This window comes from Tauraco erythrolophus, chromosome 13 (genome assembly GCF_009769465.1).
Source record: "Tauraco erythrolophus isolate bTauEry1 chromosome 13, bTauEry1.pri, whole genome shotgun sequence".
Classification (NCBI taxonomy): domain Eukaryota; kingdom Metazoa; phylum Chordata; class Aves; order Musophagiformes; family Musophagidae; genus Tauraco; species Tauraco erythrolophus.
Genome location: NC_141477.1, coordinates 9,595,524 through 9,616,751, shown reverse-complemented (window position 1 = coordinate 9,616,751; position 21,228 = coordinate 9,595,524). Strand labels below are relative to the sequence as shown.

The 21,228-nt window shown below is 38.5% G+C and overlaps 1 protein-coding gene across 1 annotated transcript in view; it reads right to left on the bottom strand.

Annotated features, from left to right (window-relative positions):
- The window catches only part of KLHL13 (kelch like family member 13), a 77,158-nt gene that overhangs the window by 45,028 nt on the left and 10,902 nt on the right, over window positions 1–21,228 (bottom strand). The window contains exon 3 of the mRNA XM_086619506.1: window positions 13,557–13,625. Coding sequence (XP_086475632.1) covers window positions 13,557–13,625 — 69 coding nt within the window. The remainder of the gene's footprint in view (window positions 1–13,556; window positions 13,626–21,228) is intronic.

Here is a 21,228-nt window from a genome sequence, read left to right as displayed (position 1 = left end):
AACAGTTATTTTTATTAGGTCAAACTGTGAACTACAAAGAATTTATTTCTAAACAACTTCTCCACAGCTGTTACGGTCTGTTGGCTGCAGAATTTATTTTAGTAAAGTATGCCTAAACACATTTACACATCTGACTCAGACAACGCAAATATATTAAACAATTTAGTAATTAAAAGGAGGCTAGGGCTGAGCACCAGTCACTAACAACTTCAGTATTTCCTGCCCCATGGACAGCAAACTGCAAATGACATTAGGCATGTGTCGATTAAAGTATTGTGAAAATATTCTTAAAATAAAAGTTTGCAGGCTTTTTCTTTCATTCTCCCATTAGTTACACGGAATCTGTTTTGCATTCCTTAGTGTCTTTATCCACTGGAGCAAGGTTTCGTGGTCATGCCCACCTACGCAAAGCAGTCCCTACGGAAAAGGGCAGGCGTGGGGGGCAAGAACAGAGCCCATTCATCACTGCTCTTACTGTGCGTTTCTGTAATGACTCGCTTTCTTTAAAAGACCAAAAGATTAACTTCTTCTGAGCACAGGACTTCCCACTGTGTTGTCACCTCTGATGGATCCAGTCTGCTAACCCACAATCCACAAAATTTCCAACGTGGGCAGACTGACGTATTTATCCAAAGGCCAGAGTCCCTCGGGGAAGACTCTGACAGAGAACGAGATTGCAAAGGTTTTGAGAAAGACACTGATGTGCCAAGTCCAGGTTGTCAGAAATCGTTGTGTGTAACCTGGGAGCCAACGAACTGTGGGAACGTGTCTTCTAGGAGAAGACTTGAAGCTGCTGCACCACACTGCATGCAGTCATTTCACTGCCCCTGGCTGGATTCCTTTAAGGAGTAACAAAATCTGATACTTCTATAGATTCGATCAATTAAATTATTTGCCATCAGCTAGTCTTAAGCATGTTAGATAGAAATTTTTATGGAACAGCAGCTTGAACTTAAAACTTCAGCTTGCCTTCACACACAAAGGCACGTGAAAGGCTTACGCAGCAGAAAGTTCACTTTCAAATTTATCAAACATGACTATTTCTTCTGTTCCATGTGGGGAAGAAAGTAAATGTACAATTTCTCTACACTAGATAAGGAGTTTCTAGTCCACAGATCATTTCAACTAAATGCCACAAGTACAGGTGGAATTAGCACCAAAGCTGGAACAGCTGAATGGGCCACAAGGGACAAAGGGAGGCTTGTATTAAACCCCCATATTTTAAATTTCTTCAATTTTTTTTGGTCTACAAGCCAGAGACAATCAGGAATCAACTCCTCCTGTTTGACAAAGGTAGGTGTAATCCAAAGACTCCTTCCATAAAGACAACACGAGGGAACCCTCTGGTTTGTTTGCTCAGGATCCGCCCTTCCTCAGTAAACCAAGCCAGTGATAAACTCCACACTACCTGTTGCCAAAAGGAAAGCAAAATCAAGTAACTGGGTCTTTTGTTTTGATGCTCTTTCATTACCAACAGCAGCAGTGAAAATTGACAAAAATGGATGGTTTTCTCAGGTTCTTTCACTTGGGAGAGGGCCAGGAGCAAAGACACTGAAGATGCATGTTTGCAGCTCAAGGAAGATTTACACCTCAACGATATCTGTAACCATCCTTGCAGTTCTAAGCTCATGGAACAGCTTTAATTGCAAGACTTCTGCAGAGTTGGATACTACCTCTTCAGAAGATATCTAGTCATCTTCTACAGCAAAAAGAGGTTTTCTGCAAACTGTCACTGTTGAGTGTTATACAAAGGACCCAAAAGGCACAAGCTTTAATTCAGCTGAATGGAGGTGTAGGAAGGGTGTACAATCAATTATTATGTTCATGTCACAGAATTAGCACAATCTTAGTGGTTACTAGCATTTAAATAAAAATACATGAGACTTTCAAAACGTATACCTTGCTCACATTTAGATTTTTCCAGAAGGTAAAAAAGAACGATCACAAAAATGACACTTCGTACTAAACAGTTCCATTTCTCTGAAATACATCGTTATATTCCATTTCACCAAATGTCAAAATTCCTGCATAATAATTAAATTCTAGAAAGAAAATTACAAACTCTTGTCTTCTCTAGCATCTATGAGAATATAAATTTAAAGAAAACTGTATGTTTCCTAGGCAAAGTTTCAAAAGATCCGAGTTATTTATTTCCTTCAAGTTTGTTATGGCAGGCAAATGTACAAGCTATGAATTAATTTCCAAAAGCAGATTTAAAGTGATGGTTTAAGATATTCACTTAGCAGACTGGAACAACTTTGCAGTTACAACATCCCTATTTAGTGACAACATAACTATCTGGATAATTTAGGATCAAATCAGGACATACTGAATTGCATAAAAAATTGTACATAGCGAGAAAAGTCTAAGCACAAGCTGTTTTTAGAAAGGCCCACAGCAGAATACTAATTTTATCTGGATTTTTTAAGAACTATGAAATATTTAAACCAAATAAAGTCTCCTGATCATAAATCTTAGTTTTATAAAACTTCAAACATCTGACTCCTAATGAAAAGTGAAGTTTACTGCTTTCAGAAATGTCCATGTAGCATCTTCTACAGGTGCCACTGCTGAGCCATTTTACCAGCACTGCCACACGCTCCAGACAGTTTCCTACATCTTTCTAGTGTTGTAGATGTGATCACATGACTTCACCCTGACAAATCGTCCTTTGGAAACACAGAACCAAAAAAAAAAAAAAAACCAAAAAACAAATCAGCAAAGTTCTGAGAAGCAGAGGGCTGCACAGAGGTGGGTGGAAGGGCTCAGCCCAGGCGAGAGCTGCCAAACGCAGAGCTGCACCACTGCCCTTCCACCTGCCCTCGAGCAGGCCCATCAGCAAAGAAAAGGGTCTAAATTCTGCAAATGACATTAGACTTCCACGCAAAACAGTCACATCGCTCTTATCTGTGCTGCTCTAGTTAATCACAGCAGACTCAGGAGAGACTGCATTATAGAAAAAAAAAAAATCAATAGATGAGCGTGGTATAGAGGTCCTTGGGGTGAAATGGCATTGCACAGCTGTGATGTGCAAAAAGACTGCACAAAAGGCAGCTAAAATATGAAATATCTGTATTTCAGCACCTTCCGCAGCCATCTACTTTTCTACAGCTGAAAATCCCTTTTTGATGGATACATACGGAACACCAAACAACTGTGATAACTGAGTTGGGACGAGCCTTTCTCTGAAGCAGTTTACAACAAAACGGTTGTAATTCAGGGGTTTGCCTGCCAGAGGGAGCTGAAGGAAAGAAAAAAAAATCCATATATCTTCATACTTCAAAAGTTTTGGTTCTGTCCTACACCAATTAATTTAACTATTCAGACAAAAAAGGGTTGAATGCAAAACCAACCCCAGCTGTGTCTGGCCCAGGGCAGTCACAGCCTCACCCCACCCCAGGGCACCCTGCACCAGCACCCCCACTACCAAAACCTGGCCAGTTATGCTCAATACACTCACTCTAGGAATAAACCCCCCTGGATTTGTGAATGGAAACAATACCTACTTTTAAGGTATTTTTAAGCACTTTTTGACCCACACCATAGTGAGGATGGCTGTGCCAGAGATAAGCTTCTCTAAGGAGGAAAGCATCACATGATGGTATCTAATGCCTTCTTACATCAACTTGTCATTAAACACACAGCAACACTGTGCAAAGACTAAGTTTCTGGTTTGCCAGAATGAAATACATACTATGCTGAAAACAGATTTTCATTTAAATGCTTATTAGTCTTTTTTGCATATTCTTTCCACTTACTGCTTCTCACACTTAATATTGGTACAGCTATAAATCTGCACATGGTCAGAGTTGCTACAGCATAAAACTATAATTTATACGTTACCGTATTAATAAATTTATTCTTACATAGCACCAGCTAACCTGAAGAGCTTACAACAGACAGGAATTGGTCTCATTTTGCAATTTGGTAACATAAAATATCCAAACAATGTGTTCATGAGAAACCTGGAATCTGTAAAACAGCTCAGGAAAGAACTCCAATGCACACGTAACAGACAACCCCTTCTTTCCATCCTGCACTTCAGTTAAACTACTTCCAACTTCAAAAACTTTACATATAAAAGCCAGTATGAATCCCAGTAGAGTTTTCACATTTTGAAAAAGAGCAGAATGAGTATACCTTTAAATAGCTCCCTTAAATATTAAGAGCTAAACTGATCCAGCTTTCCTCAGATTAAAATTTAACCAACAGCTTTAAAATAAGCTTAGTAGCATCCTGTGTATTTCTTGCAATCAAAACACTTTTAGGAAAATCAGTTATGCCACCTTCTGGTATTCATAAGAACTGCTCTACAAGTCAAATATTCATTTTCATAAATTCCCATCTTAAACGTGAAAAAACAGCACAACCAGAAAACTCAATTCATATAGGACACCGATGCAAAATAAGACTTTTTTTTTACACCTCAATTGTTTCGTGAAACATCATTATCTCGGACTAGATTGCGCCCAGCCTTAAAATTCCTAAGCCTGTACCACCTGCTGACAAAGGCAGCATCATTCCCCCATGTTACCTGGTTTCCGCTCTTTGCCCCATCTCACCATCGATAGCAATGGAACTGGAAAGGCAGAGTGAAAAGGATCAGCAAACATGTGAAACGGCTTCTGTACAAGAACAACTTGCAGATTTGACTTAACAGCACGGAAGACATAGGCAAGAAATACATTAAGAGTCTGTAGTGTCACAAAGAGCATGGTAAAGGTGTACAGGGAGTTGCTCAATCAGCTCTCCAACACAATAAAGAAAAAGCTTCAAATGAAATGAGCAGATGTCTGTTTAAAAAAACACACAAAACAGAGGAAACTTCTTCACATAACATGCTTCAGCTATCACATTGTCAGCTTTTCAATAATCATTTCTTCTTATGACACAGAATCACAGAAGCAACTGCAAAAAGTAATTAAAAAGTGGTTTGTACTGAGAGGCACGGTAGGTGACTGACTGAAGCAGCCACATACAAAGCCAGCAATCAAACCTTTCCACCTTCTCTCCCACCACCAAAGTATCATTAATATTATAGTAGGGCAAACATATGAATATATAAGAAAAACTATAAACATCACACAAGGAAGGATGAATTTAAGCTATGACTTCAAGAAATTTTTTATTATTTCCCACCTATAGCCTTCAATATAAAACGGCTTCCAGATGTCAAATTTCTACTGACAATTTCTCAAGCAGAAAAAGCAGTGCATCTTTAGTAACAGAAGAAAGGAGGATAGAATTAGGTATGAAATAACACTAATAAATTATGTGGGTAACTGACTCTGAGAATATCAACTCTGACACTCAGCTGTTCCTCACAAGAAAAACATTGTGATTCTCCAACATTAGATAATCTTTGACCCACAAATCGGATATTTCTGGCTATAATTTTCCACTGTAAATTTGAACTACGCAAATTTAACTACATGAATTTAAAATATAATTAGGAAGTTTGGTACCAGACAAACCCAAGGCCATGCTCAGGTACTTATGTACAAGTATAGTAGAACTGACACAAAGACACAGGTGAAATACAAGGACATCTATAAGCATCCCCACTTGCTCATCACACATTCCCACAAGCCTTTGCATATTCTTTCAGCTATACGTAGTCAGCTCTTTGCAGTATGTGTCCCATTGTATAATCATTTTCCTGATCTCCAAAAGCAAAACTTATGTTAAGCAAAGCTTTGCTCTAACGTGTTCTTACAATTAAGGCTTTTTACTCGTTCTTAAGTCCAGCAGTTTGGTTTCTGGAAATGCTGTAATTATCATTTTGCCCACACAAGGCAGAATAATAATACACAGACGGGTATACACACATCATGAGAAGTATGAAACATTACGTTCAAACAACAGCAGAAGTCACACTGCAACATCGCTTCATTTGCCTGAAAGATTTTCCAAGAACCTCAGAAATAACTAATATAACACCAAAGCTGCACAGTAATACCTCAAAAGAATCACGATAGTAACCCAGACCAGGTATAATGTGACTGCAGCCACCAGAACAAAGTCTTGCTGCACATTACACAAAGCGCTGCCTGGAAAATGCAATGCTATCATCTCTCAGAATGAAGTGTTACAATAATTAAATTTAAAAAAAAAAATTCAAGCACTGATATCAGTCATACCTGCACTGTTCCTGCCTGCTCATGTATTTACAAACATTTATAACTGCTACTAGAGTTCTGCAGTTTAGCAAAGCATTTCTTCACTCACTTGGAACACAGATTCTCAATTTCAAACCTTAAGCTGAGAGCAGTGTTGGTATCTAGCGATTTCAAGGCAATCTCAAACGAACTCAGTACTTTCATGACACTAAAATCCTTGAAACCTGAAGCTTTTGAGGCCTTTGAATAGCATATACTGGAAACATGAAAAGAAGGCAAGGTAATTCTGGGAGTACCTGGGAAATCTCTGCTGAGCCAGCCATACACTGCTCCAAATCCAAAAGCATAGGATACAGCAGCCAGATTTGGAAGGGAGGAAGGCAAGGCAATAAGCCAGATATTTATTCAGTACGGTCAGTACTGAACTTGAAGTAAAACACAGTTGGTAGCTCGAGATAAAATGAACAATTGCCACCAGAGTCTCTGTAAACCGTGAAATAAAAACTGCCCAGTGATTAACAAACCCACACAGGGAAACCAACAATTAGAGCAACTACTGGACCACAGGAGTTTTACATAAACGCTGTTACAGAAGAGTGTTCTTTTAGAGCTTCCCACCTAATTTCTGCAAACTTATGTTCTGGCTTATATCCTGAATCAAGCAACAACATGCATAAACATACCTTCCTCTGTTTGATTCTTTAACTGAAATAGAAGCATAAGCAAACTACCAATACCTTGCTGCACAAAAAGCAGCTGCTGGGAAGAAATTATTTATTTTTTTTAAACACAATAAAGTTTTGCTAGGTCCTGAAAGTGTACTTTCAGGGATTTAAGGGGGAACAATGGCAACATTCAATTTAAGTGCAAAATACTGGCAAAATACTGATTTATTAAAAAGACAAGACTTCTCTGAAGACTACTAGGGATGTTAAATAAGTACATTCAAGAAACAGTTAAGCAGCTGTTCAGGATTCTCAGCCATCAAGTGCTTCAACACAAAATAACTAAATTCTAGTATTTGCAGATAAGCAGCCTATTTATGATTATCTTTTACCAACACCTCAGAACAACGCACAAGGCACCAAGCTTTTACTTCATTGCCATAATCTGATGAAACCATCCAGAATCCAAAGGTCAAAAGTAAAATTAAGTAGAATTATTGAGCCTTAGCTTTCTGTTGTTGAATGCACATGATTTTTAATAGCAAATTCCAGTAATGAGATTCAGTTCATTTACCCTCCATCTCCCTCCCTTTACTCCCAAGTTCTGCATTGTAAATAACTCTTATAACCCAGTACGTTAACTGTCCAGAGAACAAGGCCGTTCCTGTTCTTAAGCAGCACTCCTCATTACTCCTAAACCATGCAGAGCAGAGAAATAACTAGTCTAACTTCCCACCAAGCCAGCATGCTCACATAATTACTCCTCATCAGCCAACGTCTCTGTCACACCCTACTAAACAGCAGCACTGTAAAGGATTTCCGGTTCCCAATGACAGACCAGTGACGTCCTGGCAAAGCCCCTGAGCAAAATCCAAGTCAGACTACTATGTATTTTACTATATGAGCCCAGGTCTAATTATCTGAAAACGGAACTGAACACAGTCACACTGGTGCTCTAATTACTGAGGAGACAGAACAAGAGAGGAGACAACCTCCCTGTGAGAGCAAAGAAGAACCCAGAGAAGAGCCAAAGATGCTGCTCCAGCCGGAACAGCTTTACAAAGCCTGCAAACTCCTCTGCTTCAGTTCTCATGTTCTGCTTTACTCCCACATTGCTCTGACTCACTCAAGTCATGTCGATCCACATTTAAGCAACTGCAAATACAGCTTTGCTGTCCTTGTCCAGCTGGGCTACTGAGGAACTTGCTGACTTGTTGATACATGACCTCTATGCTCTTGGGACAACAGAAGTAAACTGAGAGTGGCTGAAGGTTTAACACATTCACTTCAAATTAAGTTTCCTTCCAGATCCTTGGCTCATACACCTCCACCTACTTGGCTGTCAGCTTTGATTCAGTCAGCCTCTAACAGGTGAGCTGGAGCAGAAGAATGAAACTAGAAGTCTGGAATTTGGAACAGGGCAATTGCATGCTGAAAACATTCGGAATCCAACATGATGGAGCTGGATGTGATAACATGGCTTGGGAAGATGGAAGGAGATTAGCAAGATGCTCAGGTTTCAGAAATGTCACAGGAAGGTCAGGCATAAATATATGTACAATACTGTAATGGGGCACCAGAGTAGTAGTTATAGCTGAAAGCTGTGACAGACATGCTTCTACAATTTAACAGTGCACTGTTATCTTCAGTTGTTAAATTTACTATTACCTGCACAAATCATACCGATATCTGGATTTCAGACTTCAGCATGCATCTATTTATGGGACTGGTAGTCATTAGGCTGTAGAAGCACATACTGTCTGAAAAATTAGAATCATAGAATGGTTTGGGTTGGAAGGGACCTCAAAGATATCTAGTTCCAACCCGCCTGCCATGGGCAGGGACACCTTCCACTACACCAGGTTGCCCAAAGCCTCATCCAACCTGGCCTTGAACACTTCCACGGATGGGGCATCAATTGAGTTCCGTCCCTCAACAGCCTTCACTGGGCCTGCAGGATGCTGCTACCTCTGAAGATCATGTGAAAACTTAATATTTGCTTCAGCTTTCACTATCCAGGGAAGGACACTAGTGCAAATACAATCTAGCACTTCTCATTTTTACAAGATATCCTTAACAACATTAGCAAGCTTGAAGTGCAGCTCATTAAAGCAAATCAGTTTCACATACAAAACCTACTGATCTCCCCATATAGTGAACACCCAAACAAGACTGGGTATCTTGTTTTTCCAGTGTAGTTTCCACCACTGTGCAATTATTTTCTAAGATATGCCTCATTTTGCATCCAAGTGAACTAAAACCTGAACCACGGACACATCCCAGATGTCCAAAGACAATGGAATCATCAGAAATTTATTACCAAGCTGCATGCATGAACACAAACACACAGAACACCTCTAGCATTAAAAAAATAAAATATGCAAGTGGGATTTTTTTTGATTGGTTGGGTTTTATAATGCAAGTTTTTTGGCGTTCAGGTGTGGGGCTTTTTTACTTTCAAGAAAGGCACAAATACACACATCCTTCTGTTGTTTTGGGGAATTTTTTTGGTCCGTTTGTTTTTAAATGTAGGAAGTACCAATAAACTATTTAGCACCCACAAAGAAAGGTATACTTCCCTTTTCAAAATTAAGTGACTTCTTTTCTTTGCAGCAAAATGAAACAAAACCAATCAGATGCACCCACAGAAAAGTTTTATGCTTTCTTACCCTTCCTTTTAGGAATAAAGGCCAATTAATTCTTCCATATTTGACTATATGGGAGGACACTGATTATAGTTAAATGTTAGCACCAAAATGTATTTTCTGGGAGTAAGGAATTTGAAGATAGCATTGTTGCTTCTCAAGATGACAACTTCTGTTTCAGAAGTGTTTATTTAGATGGTCAGCTGCTAGCTAAGGCAGATTAAACTGCATATTAAAACGATTCATTTTTGAAACAACAGGTGTTATTTAAGTTTTTAAATGTTTCAGGTATTATCAATTTAAGAATTATGACAGTCCCCACAAGTGATATGCCCAATTTAAATATAGGGTCACAATGGATAAATTACATGCAGAAAAACAAACCCTATACTCCCTCAGAGCGAAAATGCTATACATGCTGAGTAGATTATTTTAGATTTAGGACTCTAAAGCACCTTACCATAAGCATAAAGTCACTTTGGATAAAGCCCCTCTTTTTAGCTTGATGCATTCAAACAAACACCAAACTGAGGAGGGAAACAATTACTCAGAACACTACACCCACCGCTTACCATCAAGAGAACAGTTAGAACCAATACACTTCCACTCAACTGACAGAAGACAGAAACACAGAAACAAAAGGGAAAACGACAATCAGCATGAGATTACATTACACTGCTAACAAGTCACCAGTTGGAGAACATTCCAGAGCTGAATCTTTTCAGCAAAAACTGTTCACGCAGTCTTGAAACCAGCACAAACCAGCCAGATTTTCCAAGCTGCTAGCCTAGTTTGCACTTACCCATCCCATTAAAAGCAGCAGCCTCACTTACTTCAGACAGAAAATAAACTATTTTAGATCCACGCCTATTTGCTGCCCACATCAAGACCAAGTTGCAAACACTGCATGTGTCAAAGGCACTGTATTACAAACAATATACTAAACCTACATTCAGACAGATGTTAGGATCCAGAAGCCACGTATAGAGGGAGTTTAATTGCAACTAACCAGAAACATACCTGAACCCAAAACAAAAACCTGCTTTTAAATGTGCAAGAAGAGGATGTTACTACTTTGAACCACCATTCTTTTCTTCATTGTGCTCGTTTTGGCTGGGATAGAGTTAATTTTTCTTTACAGTAGCTAGTATGGGGCTATATTTTGGATTTGAGCTGAAAACAGTGTTGATAATAGAGATGTTTATGTTACTGCTGAGCAGCGCTTACACAGCGTCAAGGCCTCTTCTGCTTTCCTGGAGATGGCTGAACACCTGCCTGCCAATGGGAAGGGGTGAAGGAATTCCTTCTTTTGCTTGGCTCATGTGCACAGCTTTTGCTTTACTTATACTGTCTTTATCTCAACCCACGAGTTTTCTCACTTTTACCCACCTAATTCTCTACCCCATTCCACCGAGGGGAGTGAGCAAGCAGCTGTGTGGGGCTTAGTTGCCAGCTGGGGTTAAACCACAACATTAATGCAAAAAAAAATTTAACAGTTAAATGCTACCGATTTATTCATCAAGCCTGCACATAAATTCCTCATCATACAAGCGCAACTTCTGCTTTTTATCAAATATTCCATCATCACAAAGAAAACAGTACTTTTACCTAGTCAATATTGAAAAAAACTCCAGAGATTTTAATTAAATGTAAGTCAACACTAAAGCTCTGAGTTTTTACTGTATTAAACCCTAAGTCATTTGGAGTGGTTGGTTAAAAAGAGTAATTTGGAAGCCTGAAGGGATTTATTGGAGAAAAACTTTTTACTGAAGAGGTTAATTCTTCCACTGAGGTTAAGAAATCATTTCCTCCTAAACAAGCACAAACACTGTCATACAGACCATACTGAGACCAGATGTGACTAACATCAGTGTCCAATAAATAAGATAAGAAACTTGTCATCTCCTCAAAAAAAAAAAAATCTACTGGATTTTTTCCAGTTCTTTATTTTCTAACTTTAGCTCTTACATGAATATATTCAAAAGGCTTCATATGAAAATGCCAACATTCACATTTCAAATGAAAACATACTTTTTCTAAAATATTCAAGTGCACATGCCTAAGAATGAAGGACATAAATTCATAGAACTAATGAGAAGGAGAGAAAATACTTGTAACGTCACTGCTATAGACAGAGAAAGACATGATTGCTAAATAAAATCAATTACGAGAGAAAAACTAGAGAGAAATAGGAAGGAGTAAAGAGGTACTATTTGGGATTACTAGAGAATGGAAGCTTTTGAAGATGGAGAGAACACATACATAATAACTCTGCTTTAAGGAAAGCTTTAACAATTTTTTTTTTCAAGTTTCACAGCATTATTCATTAAAGAGCCAGTCTTCCTGCAAAGCAGGAATGTGACTGACCGAAACACTGCTAAAAGGCCACATGCATTCCCGGAGCGACAGCGTACACTTACACACAAGTCTGAAAAGTGAAACTTGAGACTGAGTATGCTCAAGTCACCATAAATGCATTCAGCACACAAAAGGCACTTGTGTGCCTGTTTTGAAAAAAAAAAAAAAGCAGAAAATCTGTTGCTTCTAATCCAAGATCAAACATCTAGTGAAAAATCCCCTGGCAGCAGAGAGCAGCATACTGATGAGCTTGATCATTATTCAAGAATGATTTAGCTACTGCCAAAACATAATTTCAATAATTTAAACCGTTGCCCCATGAATTATCTGTTTAGACTGAGACCAAAGCACACAAGACCAGTTAATGAAACTACAGGAACAGCTCTATTAGATTTCTTTAGACTAAGTTTGCTAAAAAATAAGGTTGCTTAATGTCAATACAACCTTTGGAACAGAAATAATCAAGCATTTATTCTTAAGAAGAATGGTTCTTTAAGTATATTAATCCAGTTCAATGGAAGGTTTAAACGTCATTAACAATCAAATGAAGAATGTAGAAGTCTTAAATGGCATTAACAGAAAACTGCTAGTCCTGAATGACACCATTTGATGCAGCAATATTTTCAACCACCTACAAGGAAAAACGAATCCTACCAACACCATTTCCCTATTGAAAAACTCGCATTCATGCTGCTATATTTCATATAATGGTGCAGAAAACCATCCAATAGATCATATTCTCAGAAAAAAAAAAAAAAAAAAAAATCAAAACTAGCATTCCTGGCAGGATGAAGCTCCATTGTAAAAGAGCGTCAGAAAGTCTTCTGCTAGCAGCTATTTCATTATAAACTTAAGACATCTAAGCTTATGTTTTCTTTTTCATTGAAGTATGAAGTTCCTAATTCAACTACAAAAAGCATGAAAACTAATGAAGATATAGCAAACATTTGAAAATATTTTCTACAGAATGATACTGCACTAGAAATATACTGATTTTTTTCTAGCTTCTTTGAAGGAATGAAACCAGAGATTCTAACATAAATTAATCGGATCAGACAAAACTACCACTACAGGCATGCAAAGTACAGCATAAGAGAAAAACATAATAATTTTATAGCTTCCAGGTTCAGTTACTTAAAACATAATTGTTCTTTTATTAAGAACTTTATTTCAAGAAAGGAAGACACTGAAATAACGGTTGCTGGAATTTCTTCCAGGGTAATGTAAGCATGTCAACTCTTGCACTAAATGGATGAGTTTTCTTTCTAAAAGAAAAAAAAAGAGTAGACACAAAAACGGTAAATAGCAAGTGTAATTAAGACAGACAGAATCACTAATTTCAGTATATTTTAAGACAGAAGTCCTTTTCCATCAGTATCAGGAATTTTGAGGCACACTCTGAAACATTTGAGAAGTAACTGTTATTGCCTCTTTGTCCTAAAATTGGTCTTTGAATACCTAAAAGCAGATGTAGCGGCAGCTGGATCAACTAAATCAGAAAAATCCACAGAAACCTTGGATTAGAAAACTGTTAAGACTCAGACTGGGTGACTTTTTCTGCTTTATTTGAAAAATCACAGTTTATTATGTGAGGAACAAATTAGCTTACAACTCACTAACTAGGTCCTTTTGTTTCTTAAAGTCATTAGCTAATTAGCTCTTCCAGAATGCCTAAACTTTCCAGACAGGGGGGAAGAAGCCCTTCCAGGCTGCCATCCTGAAAAACACCCCACTGACATCTCTGCAGGAATTTGGGCATCTCAACATACCTGTCGTGAAGCACTGCTGATACCCCTCTGAGCACAGAATGATCCATGCCACCCGCATTAGTAACTCCCCTGTTGGCCAAAGGAGATAAAACGTAATATGTAATTTTAGATGAGAGCAGCCACACTGAAGTGTGCTTAACATGACAGAACACATGAAGTGGCAGCAAATAGCTGTCAAAGATCTCTGGAGTCCATCTTTTGGTTTTGATGATAAAATTTGGCATTTTGTTTGAAGAAACTGAGTCATAGAAAGGCACAAAGCAGGTAAGCCACATTCTGAAATCTGTTCGGGCACAACAGTATCGGTGTGCTGTCCCTCTCCATACTACCTTTAGAGGTTTTTACAGAAATACATCGAGGTTATCAACAGCAGAAGAAAGAAAACTGACTCAAGAATAAATTCCATCAACTGACAAGTCTGATGTTAAAAAAGGAAATAAAATTGTGACAACACAAAAAGTGCCAATCTCAATGAAAAGCCTTTATCTCAATCTTCCCCAAACCTGGTGCACACAAACTCTTTCTCCATGAATTTGCTCTCTACTGCTCAGCCGTGTTGCCTGTATTTCTGCTTCTCCCTTGCTACCATAAACTTCAACTGGTCTTCTTTGGCTTGCAAAGACAGGATCTAATCTAGGATGCTAATTTCTAATTAACTTGTCTTGTATTCATGTGTGCTTTATGAACACAATGAGAACATCTAGGAGGAAATACAATCATAGTATTCTGTTTCAATGCAAAAACCAAAGCTTCAGTGCACCAAAGCTTCACGCTTCCCAACTGTTAAAAGTCTGAACAGAAGTGATAGCAGACTTGGGTCTAATTTGAAGCATAAATAGTAAATGAAATGAGAAAATTGAATTGTTCTCTTATTTAATTACTCATCTTTGTTCATCTTAGAGAAGAAAAAGTTGAGAGGGATCTAATCACCGGTTTCCAATACCTAAAATGTAATTGTAGAGAAGGTAGAGGTACTACCTTCACAAGGATGCACTTATTTTTTTCCTTTTCTCTTCATTAAAAATCTTTCTTGAAATGTGTTACAAACTGAATTACTTTTCAATGAAAATCAACATTAAGTCACTTTTGTCACCACAAAGCATTCCAGTCAATGAAAATGTTCTGTATCTAAAAAAAAAAATTAGCATCACTGAACTTTATTAGTTGTTCTCTTTGCCAACAGAGTATCAAGAATGAAAATGAAATTCAAAAGTTGAACTAGGTCTTCAGACATTTTAATATTATAAAGCCTTGAGAGAATGTGACAATATTTGTATCAAAATAATCTTTTCATTTCTTCTTTTCTACCCACATACTACTTTAAGTCTTTGGACAGATCTACATTTATGCTTTTCATCTTGCCTGCAGTACTACATCATTAGGGATGTGCAATTTTGTCTGACTGGTAATTTGTTTGCTGGGGGGAATAAAGAAAGAGTGTTTTATTTGCAGGATCTTTTCCCTTGGCAAGAGACTGAAGATATAGGAAACACAAAGGGTGCTGTTTCTCTAAAGAACTTACACATTCAGGCTAGCAAAAGCCTTAAACAAATGCCGTTACATCGATAAATGATTTTTATCAATTTGTGTCATCAAATCAATTAAGATGAACTACAAAAAAAAAGACATCCTTGACAAGTGCATGCTGTCTGTATAAAGAGTTATTGTCAAATATACAATTTTTTCCAGAACTACTTCTCTAGCATCTTCAAGATGCCATCTTTTCTTCCTCGTTATCTACTCAGGTAAAATCCATCTTTCACAAAATCAAACTATTCTGGTTTCAGAAAAGCTCCTTATTTCTTAAACCTTTGAAACTTCTGAAATGTCTTCCTGCCTTATTCCCTTCAGCCACGTTAATTTACTACAGTGCATCCATCCAATACTCCTGCTTCTCTCACCACGTCGAGCACGAAAAGCTGCTTTCTAATGCCCTTCAGGGCTCAGCTTTGCTGTTTCTGCAACATTGGTTCCCCTTAATTAGATCAACCTTTGGCAAACCGTTCAACAAGCACTTCTGCACTTTCTTTCATGTGACCCCTTATGCACAAAGGTGCCTTAAGAAAAAAAAAAAAAAGAGCAGCAATCATTTCTCCTTCAAAACAACCACCGAGTTGGCAATGACACATGGTACTTGATGATCAGAGTGCTGATATATCGCAACTATTTCTTCTTAGTCACTCAGTTTGATTTTCTATAGATCCCCATCTGCACCTGCTCCCTTATTTTGCACTCTGAGTTATAAGCACTTTGGATGAAAGATGTTTTGTTTTACCTTTGTATACCAGCATTGCTTGTCAGGTGAGTATTCAAAAACATATTACCTAAGGAGAGTTTCTGCAAACTAGATATCGAGCTGTACTTTTCACAGCATTTTCAAGTACACACAGAATTAAGTAAAAGCATAGCATCATTAAATTCAAAAGAGTAAAAGATCTAAACTTGGTCACAGAACCAGTCGTTCATCTGGATGAAGTAAAAAAATGAGAAAATTGCTTCATAGGAAAGTTGACAAATCTCTTAAATTTTTCTTTTTTTTTTTAAATTTAAAACACATGACTGCATCCAGTAAGGTAGACTATCCATGAGCCTTTGCAGAAAGAACCAGGAGCTCAAGGTTGACATAGCACAGATAAGCATTTTAAGTGCAATTGTTGAGGTAGCACTTTGCCTCTTGCAAACTCAGTACAAAAAGCTGATTATCTCTGCTCAAAAGCCATCAAAACTAAACATGACAAGAGAAGAAAGCTGATTGCTGAGCACTCTGATAGCACAATAACAGCAGAGACTCAGGCCTTTCCATCAGAGGCTATTCTGATCCAGCTGCAAACTCCCAGATGCAACATCTGTTGAGTCCGGGTTGCTTAGGAGCAAGTGTTAAAGTGGACATCAGATAAACATTTAAAAAGAAAAAAAAAAAGATTCCCCATGGATTTTTCTCTAATCAAAAAGATACTATGACACTCTTCCTTGCTATGTTTAAAAAAAAAAAATCAACACACAGTTATCGAAACCATTCCGTTTTGGCTCCTTGAAGCAAAATCAAGACATCATTCTTAAAAACAAAAGTGTGTGAAACCGGCCAAACTCTAACACTTAAGGAAGCTTCTGTTACTTAAAAAGCAACAAAATTCATATTGTACACAGGAGTTCATTAAAATTCAGCAGTAGGCTTATGGTGGATCAGTTCAGACTTCCTGAAAAGCCATTTATAAGCAGTGTAATTTCAGGTAAGCCACGTATACTAAAAAGGAAGCGAGAATGAATAGAACAGGATCCACTTCACTGAACTCCAAATACAAAATTTACAACCATATTTATACAAAACCATATTTAAAAATCAGTGCAAGTAATTCTCATTTTACGTAAGCCATTCTACTGCAAAACCAGGTTGTACAGCACACAAAAGAGCACTATTAAAGCAATGTAAACACCTGGCTTGTAAAAAATACACTCTAACCTGCAGGATGCAAGCTGGCAATGAAAACATTACCCATGTGCAGAGTATAAAGCTCAAAAATATCTAGTGCTTTGCCCTCATCATCCTAAAACATGTCCAAAAATCATTCAGAACGACTCCTGCACCAAATCAGAAACTGTTTTACTGCATAGCTACAGCAACCGTTAGTAAGGCATTGCACAGACAGCAAAATAAACCTCCAGAGCTATTTTACATGGAGCAGAAAAAAACCTTTAAACAGTCTTAACGCAATCAAACCTATAATCTCAAAACCATTCAGTAACTTTAACCTCTGCATAGGATTCGCAGGAGCACAATCGTGCTTCTGTGCTCCCGAGCTAAAACGGGATTATTTCATTGCCTAAGTACACCGGCATCTGTGCCCTAACGGATCTTGGCTCTCAAGTCAATTCATGTTTTGGCAGTTATGAGCTTCCTAATTTGAACTCTGGGAGTGACAAGTCTGACAATACCAGAGTTATTGTTACTTTTCAAGGCAAACACAGAGTGGCATTTTCTATAAAGATTTACGTAACTGAAGTTTAAAAACAAACCTGCCTACTTATATACTCATTAAGGGACATGCGGGATAAAGGCTGGACTTAAAAAGAAGGCTCGGAGTACACTTTTACTCAAACTCCAATCCACTAGTTTGTTTGAGCCACAAATCATTCTCAGAGGTCCCTCCTCTCTTTGTACACTATTTCTACAGTTTATCTGAAGCAAATCAGCTACTCTTTCCACACCAATGATCTTGAAGACGACACTGCCTCCAACCTATAACCCTGTGTCTAGACTAAACCCTCAGCCTATCTGCTATGGCTTTGTAGCTGACAGCTTCATCAAGAGCAGAGACAGACTCTTGCCCACCAATACTTCACGTCTAGTAGACCCCACAGGGACATCTCCCCAGACTGTAGCAGAAGGGGCACCTCTTGCCACATCCACCATTTCAGGCTGTATTTCAGGTTTCGGACAGTAAACTGCGAAGAACCAGGCTGGTGAGTCCCATGCACCTAACACGCCTTACAGGTGGCAGAAGGGTTCTCCCTTGTCCCTTTCCCTTCTGTTCTTCAGGGTCCTTACTTTACTGCCAGCAAAATTAGCTCTTCCCTGAAGATCTCCAAGGATGAAAGAACTACCTTGTTACACAGCATCGCATCTTTCCGACAACCGGGACAAGGAGCTGAAACTCATCCGTTTCCACAAGCAGCTGCACGTGACACCAGGTCAGGGCACTGCTCAAGGACAGTCTCAACCCACTGCACTGGAAGTACAGCAGAAAGCAGAATTTTTGCAATGTTGAGATGTGCATATTGAAACATTGTTTTAAATGAAATATTCTTTTAAATTGTAAGTCAGCTGATCAACTGTTTCATGCCTGGATTTGCACAATGAACAAAATGTAAACTCTCACAGATTTATGGCAAGATGAATCAAAATATTATGAAGCTTATTAGTTGGTCCAAAACCATCTGATTGATTTGATGTAGATGTGTTCTTAAAATGTTTGAGTCCTTACAGATTTACCATATTTTCAGTGTTCTATAAAGGACTTGGAATTTGCCTGCATTCTCCATCCTTCATAAAGCCTTTCTCCGATGTAAGTCACCTATGGCTACAACTTCAGCACATTAAAGCTCAATCATCATCTATACTTAATAATAAATCCACGCTGGTGAAATAGACTCTGCTGAAAAAAGTTTGATTAGATAAGCATTACATGTGGAAAAAAAAAAGCACACAGAAGCAATCCGGCAAATACAAGTAAAAGAAAAACCTGTATTATCTCCAGGAAGACAACAGGACTCATGACATTCGGATCTCACTTTCTCCTCACTAGCAGTGAAAAAAATTCTGGTAAGAAGCCAGCTGCTGACTGGCAGTTATTTTAAGAGCATAAAGCTTTATGTGGTGACTAAGATCAGAGAAGGCCAGCAGAACATATTAGTCCATTCATGTGGCAACTGAATAGCTTAGATATAGCATGTCCCTTCAGTGTCCAACTTGTCACACAAACTCCTGATCTACTGATTACTGAGGGCACAGCTCAAGTACCTACAACTATTGTACAAATTAGACTTACTCAGACATGGGCAGATGTCAAGTAGAACAAGGCACCCTCCTTCAGCCTGTCAGGAAAAAAACAGCCTAGGGAAGGAGCGTGCATCTCTCTTTTGGTTGAAGCACTTTATTTCTACAATTTTAAGTTAAATATTATCCAGTATACTCAGGAATTAATATTTTTGAAGTTTATGAATGTAGGAGTCAATACTACTAAATGAAAAAGGTTTTATTGTACATTCTTACTTTACTAGCAAAGCCACTTCTTAACTTCATGAACTAAGTTGCAGTATATATTTTAAGCCCTTTAAAGGTTGTTTCTTGAGCATTCAAAGGTGAACCATTTTTCCACTCGCAACCAGAAATCCTGCACGTTCATAAGTGCACAGTAATAGCCACAATAAAAACAACATTAACAGGTAAATAGCAATTTGCATTATACATCCCATAGATTTATATAATTATATAAATACCACTCACAGAAAGAGCTATTACAACACAGAGGTTAAAGCCAAGGTTATGATCATATAGAATCAGAAAAAGAAACCGGCTCCTGCACCTCCACCCTGCACAACAAGGACTGAACTCTATTCCAAGCTATCCCATTATATCTTACCCATATTCACCCTTGCAATAATCCCATAAGAATTAACGGAACTAGCCAGATAGATATTACCTGTTATTGCAGCTACTAATGCTGACACAGAGGAGTCTTAATGTAGGCAAATCCAGAAACACTGTTGATGGTGGGTGTCACTGGCTGTAAGCTTTATCCGCTTTCTTAAGTATCAGAGCACAACCTGACCCAGCCATATGCTGGAGATCGCGAAAAGCTGACTGCTATACAGCTGAAAGGTCCTTAACAGCAACCATCTGTACGAATTAAATGCTAGCCCCACAAAATAACTGTTGTCTATTTTTCACAGAGCCTTTTCTGAAAATTACCATGCTAAAACATAGCCCACATCTGTAAATAAATTCAAAGAGAAATGTATGCATTATCAGTAACTGTGCCATCACTACGAAAATATTTTAAGGTATGTAGACTGATACTTGGAACTTTTATCTCTAAATCATACTTCTTGTTAAAAAAGAAGAGATCAATCGAGTTTCAATTTTATTAAGCTGATAATAACGAAGCTATCTTATTGAAAAAACAATGAAGTCGTTTCTCAACTGCAAATGTTTCCAAGCTCTGCAGAGCAATACCCAGCTGGCAAGTAAATAAAACTGTACTTGTGTAACACACTGCACCGATCTGAAGCACAAACTCACGCAAGTCTGTACAGTCCAGATGGCCACACAACTTCTACTTTCCTCATTCACCCTTATACCTTCTAGGAAACTACAACAGAAGTTTAAGGAAACTTTTTTTTTTCAAGGTAAAGATTTTTAGTCATGAAAAAGCTTCTTCGCCCTAAGGAGGCAGCCTAGAAAGTTGAAACAAAAGAATCTGAACCAAACCAAGTCTTTGGTGACAGCCCCTCACCTCATTACTAACAGCAGAAATATCCATGGTTGATTTTGGATACTTTAAACAGGGACGCTTTGAAGAACAGCGTCATCCACAAAGGAAGGAGTCTAAGGAAGTAGTAGACCCCTGAGCAAGTCCTGCCTGACTTCCTGGGTCATAGGTGGGACTGCCAAAAGATGACTGTCTCAGGGGCAAAGCAAAGCAGTTTGAGGAGCTGCAGAAGTAAGCTCTGCCCATGAGACCTAATTCAGGTACTCTGCTTGAGCTCTGACCAGAATTATAGAATGATTTGGAAGGGACCTTAAAGATCATCTAGTTCCAACCCCTCTGCCATGGGCAGGGACATCTTCCACTAGGACCAGGTTGCTCAAAGCCCCATCCAATCTGGCATTGAACGCTTCCAATGATGGGGCAGCCACAACTTCTCTGGGCAACCTGGACCAGTCTCTCACTGCTCAGGGTGAAGAATTTCTTCCTTAGATCTAATCTAAATCTCCCCTCTTTTAGTTTAAAGCCATTGCCCCTTGTCCTATCACTAAACGCCCTTGCAAAAAGTCCCTCTCCAGCTTTCTTGCAGGCCTCCTTTGGGTACTGGAAGGCTGCTAGAAGTTCTCCTCAAAGCCTTCTCTTCTCCAGGTTGAACAGCCCCAACTCTCTCAGCCTGTCTTCATAGC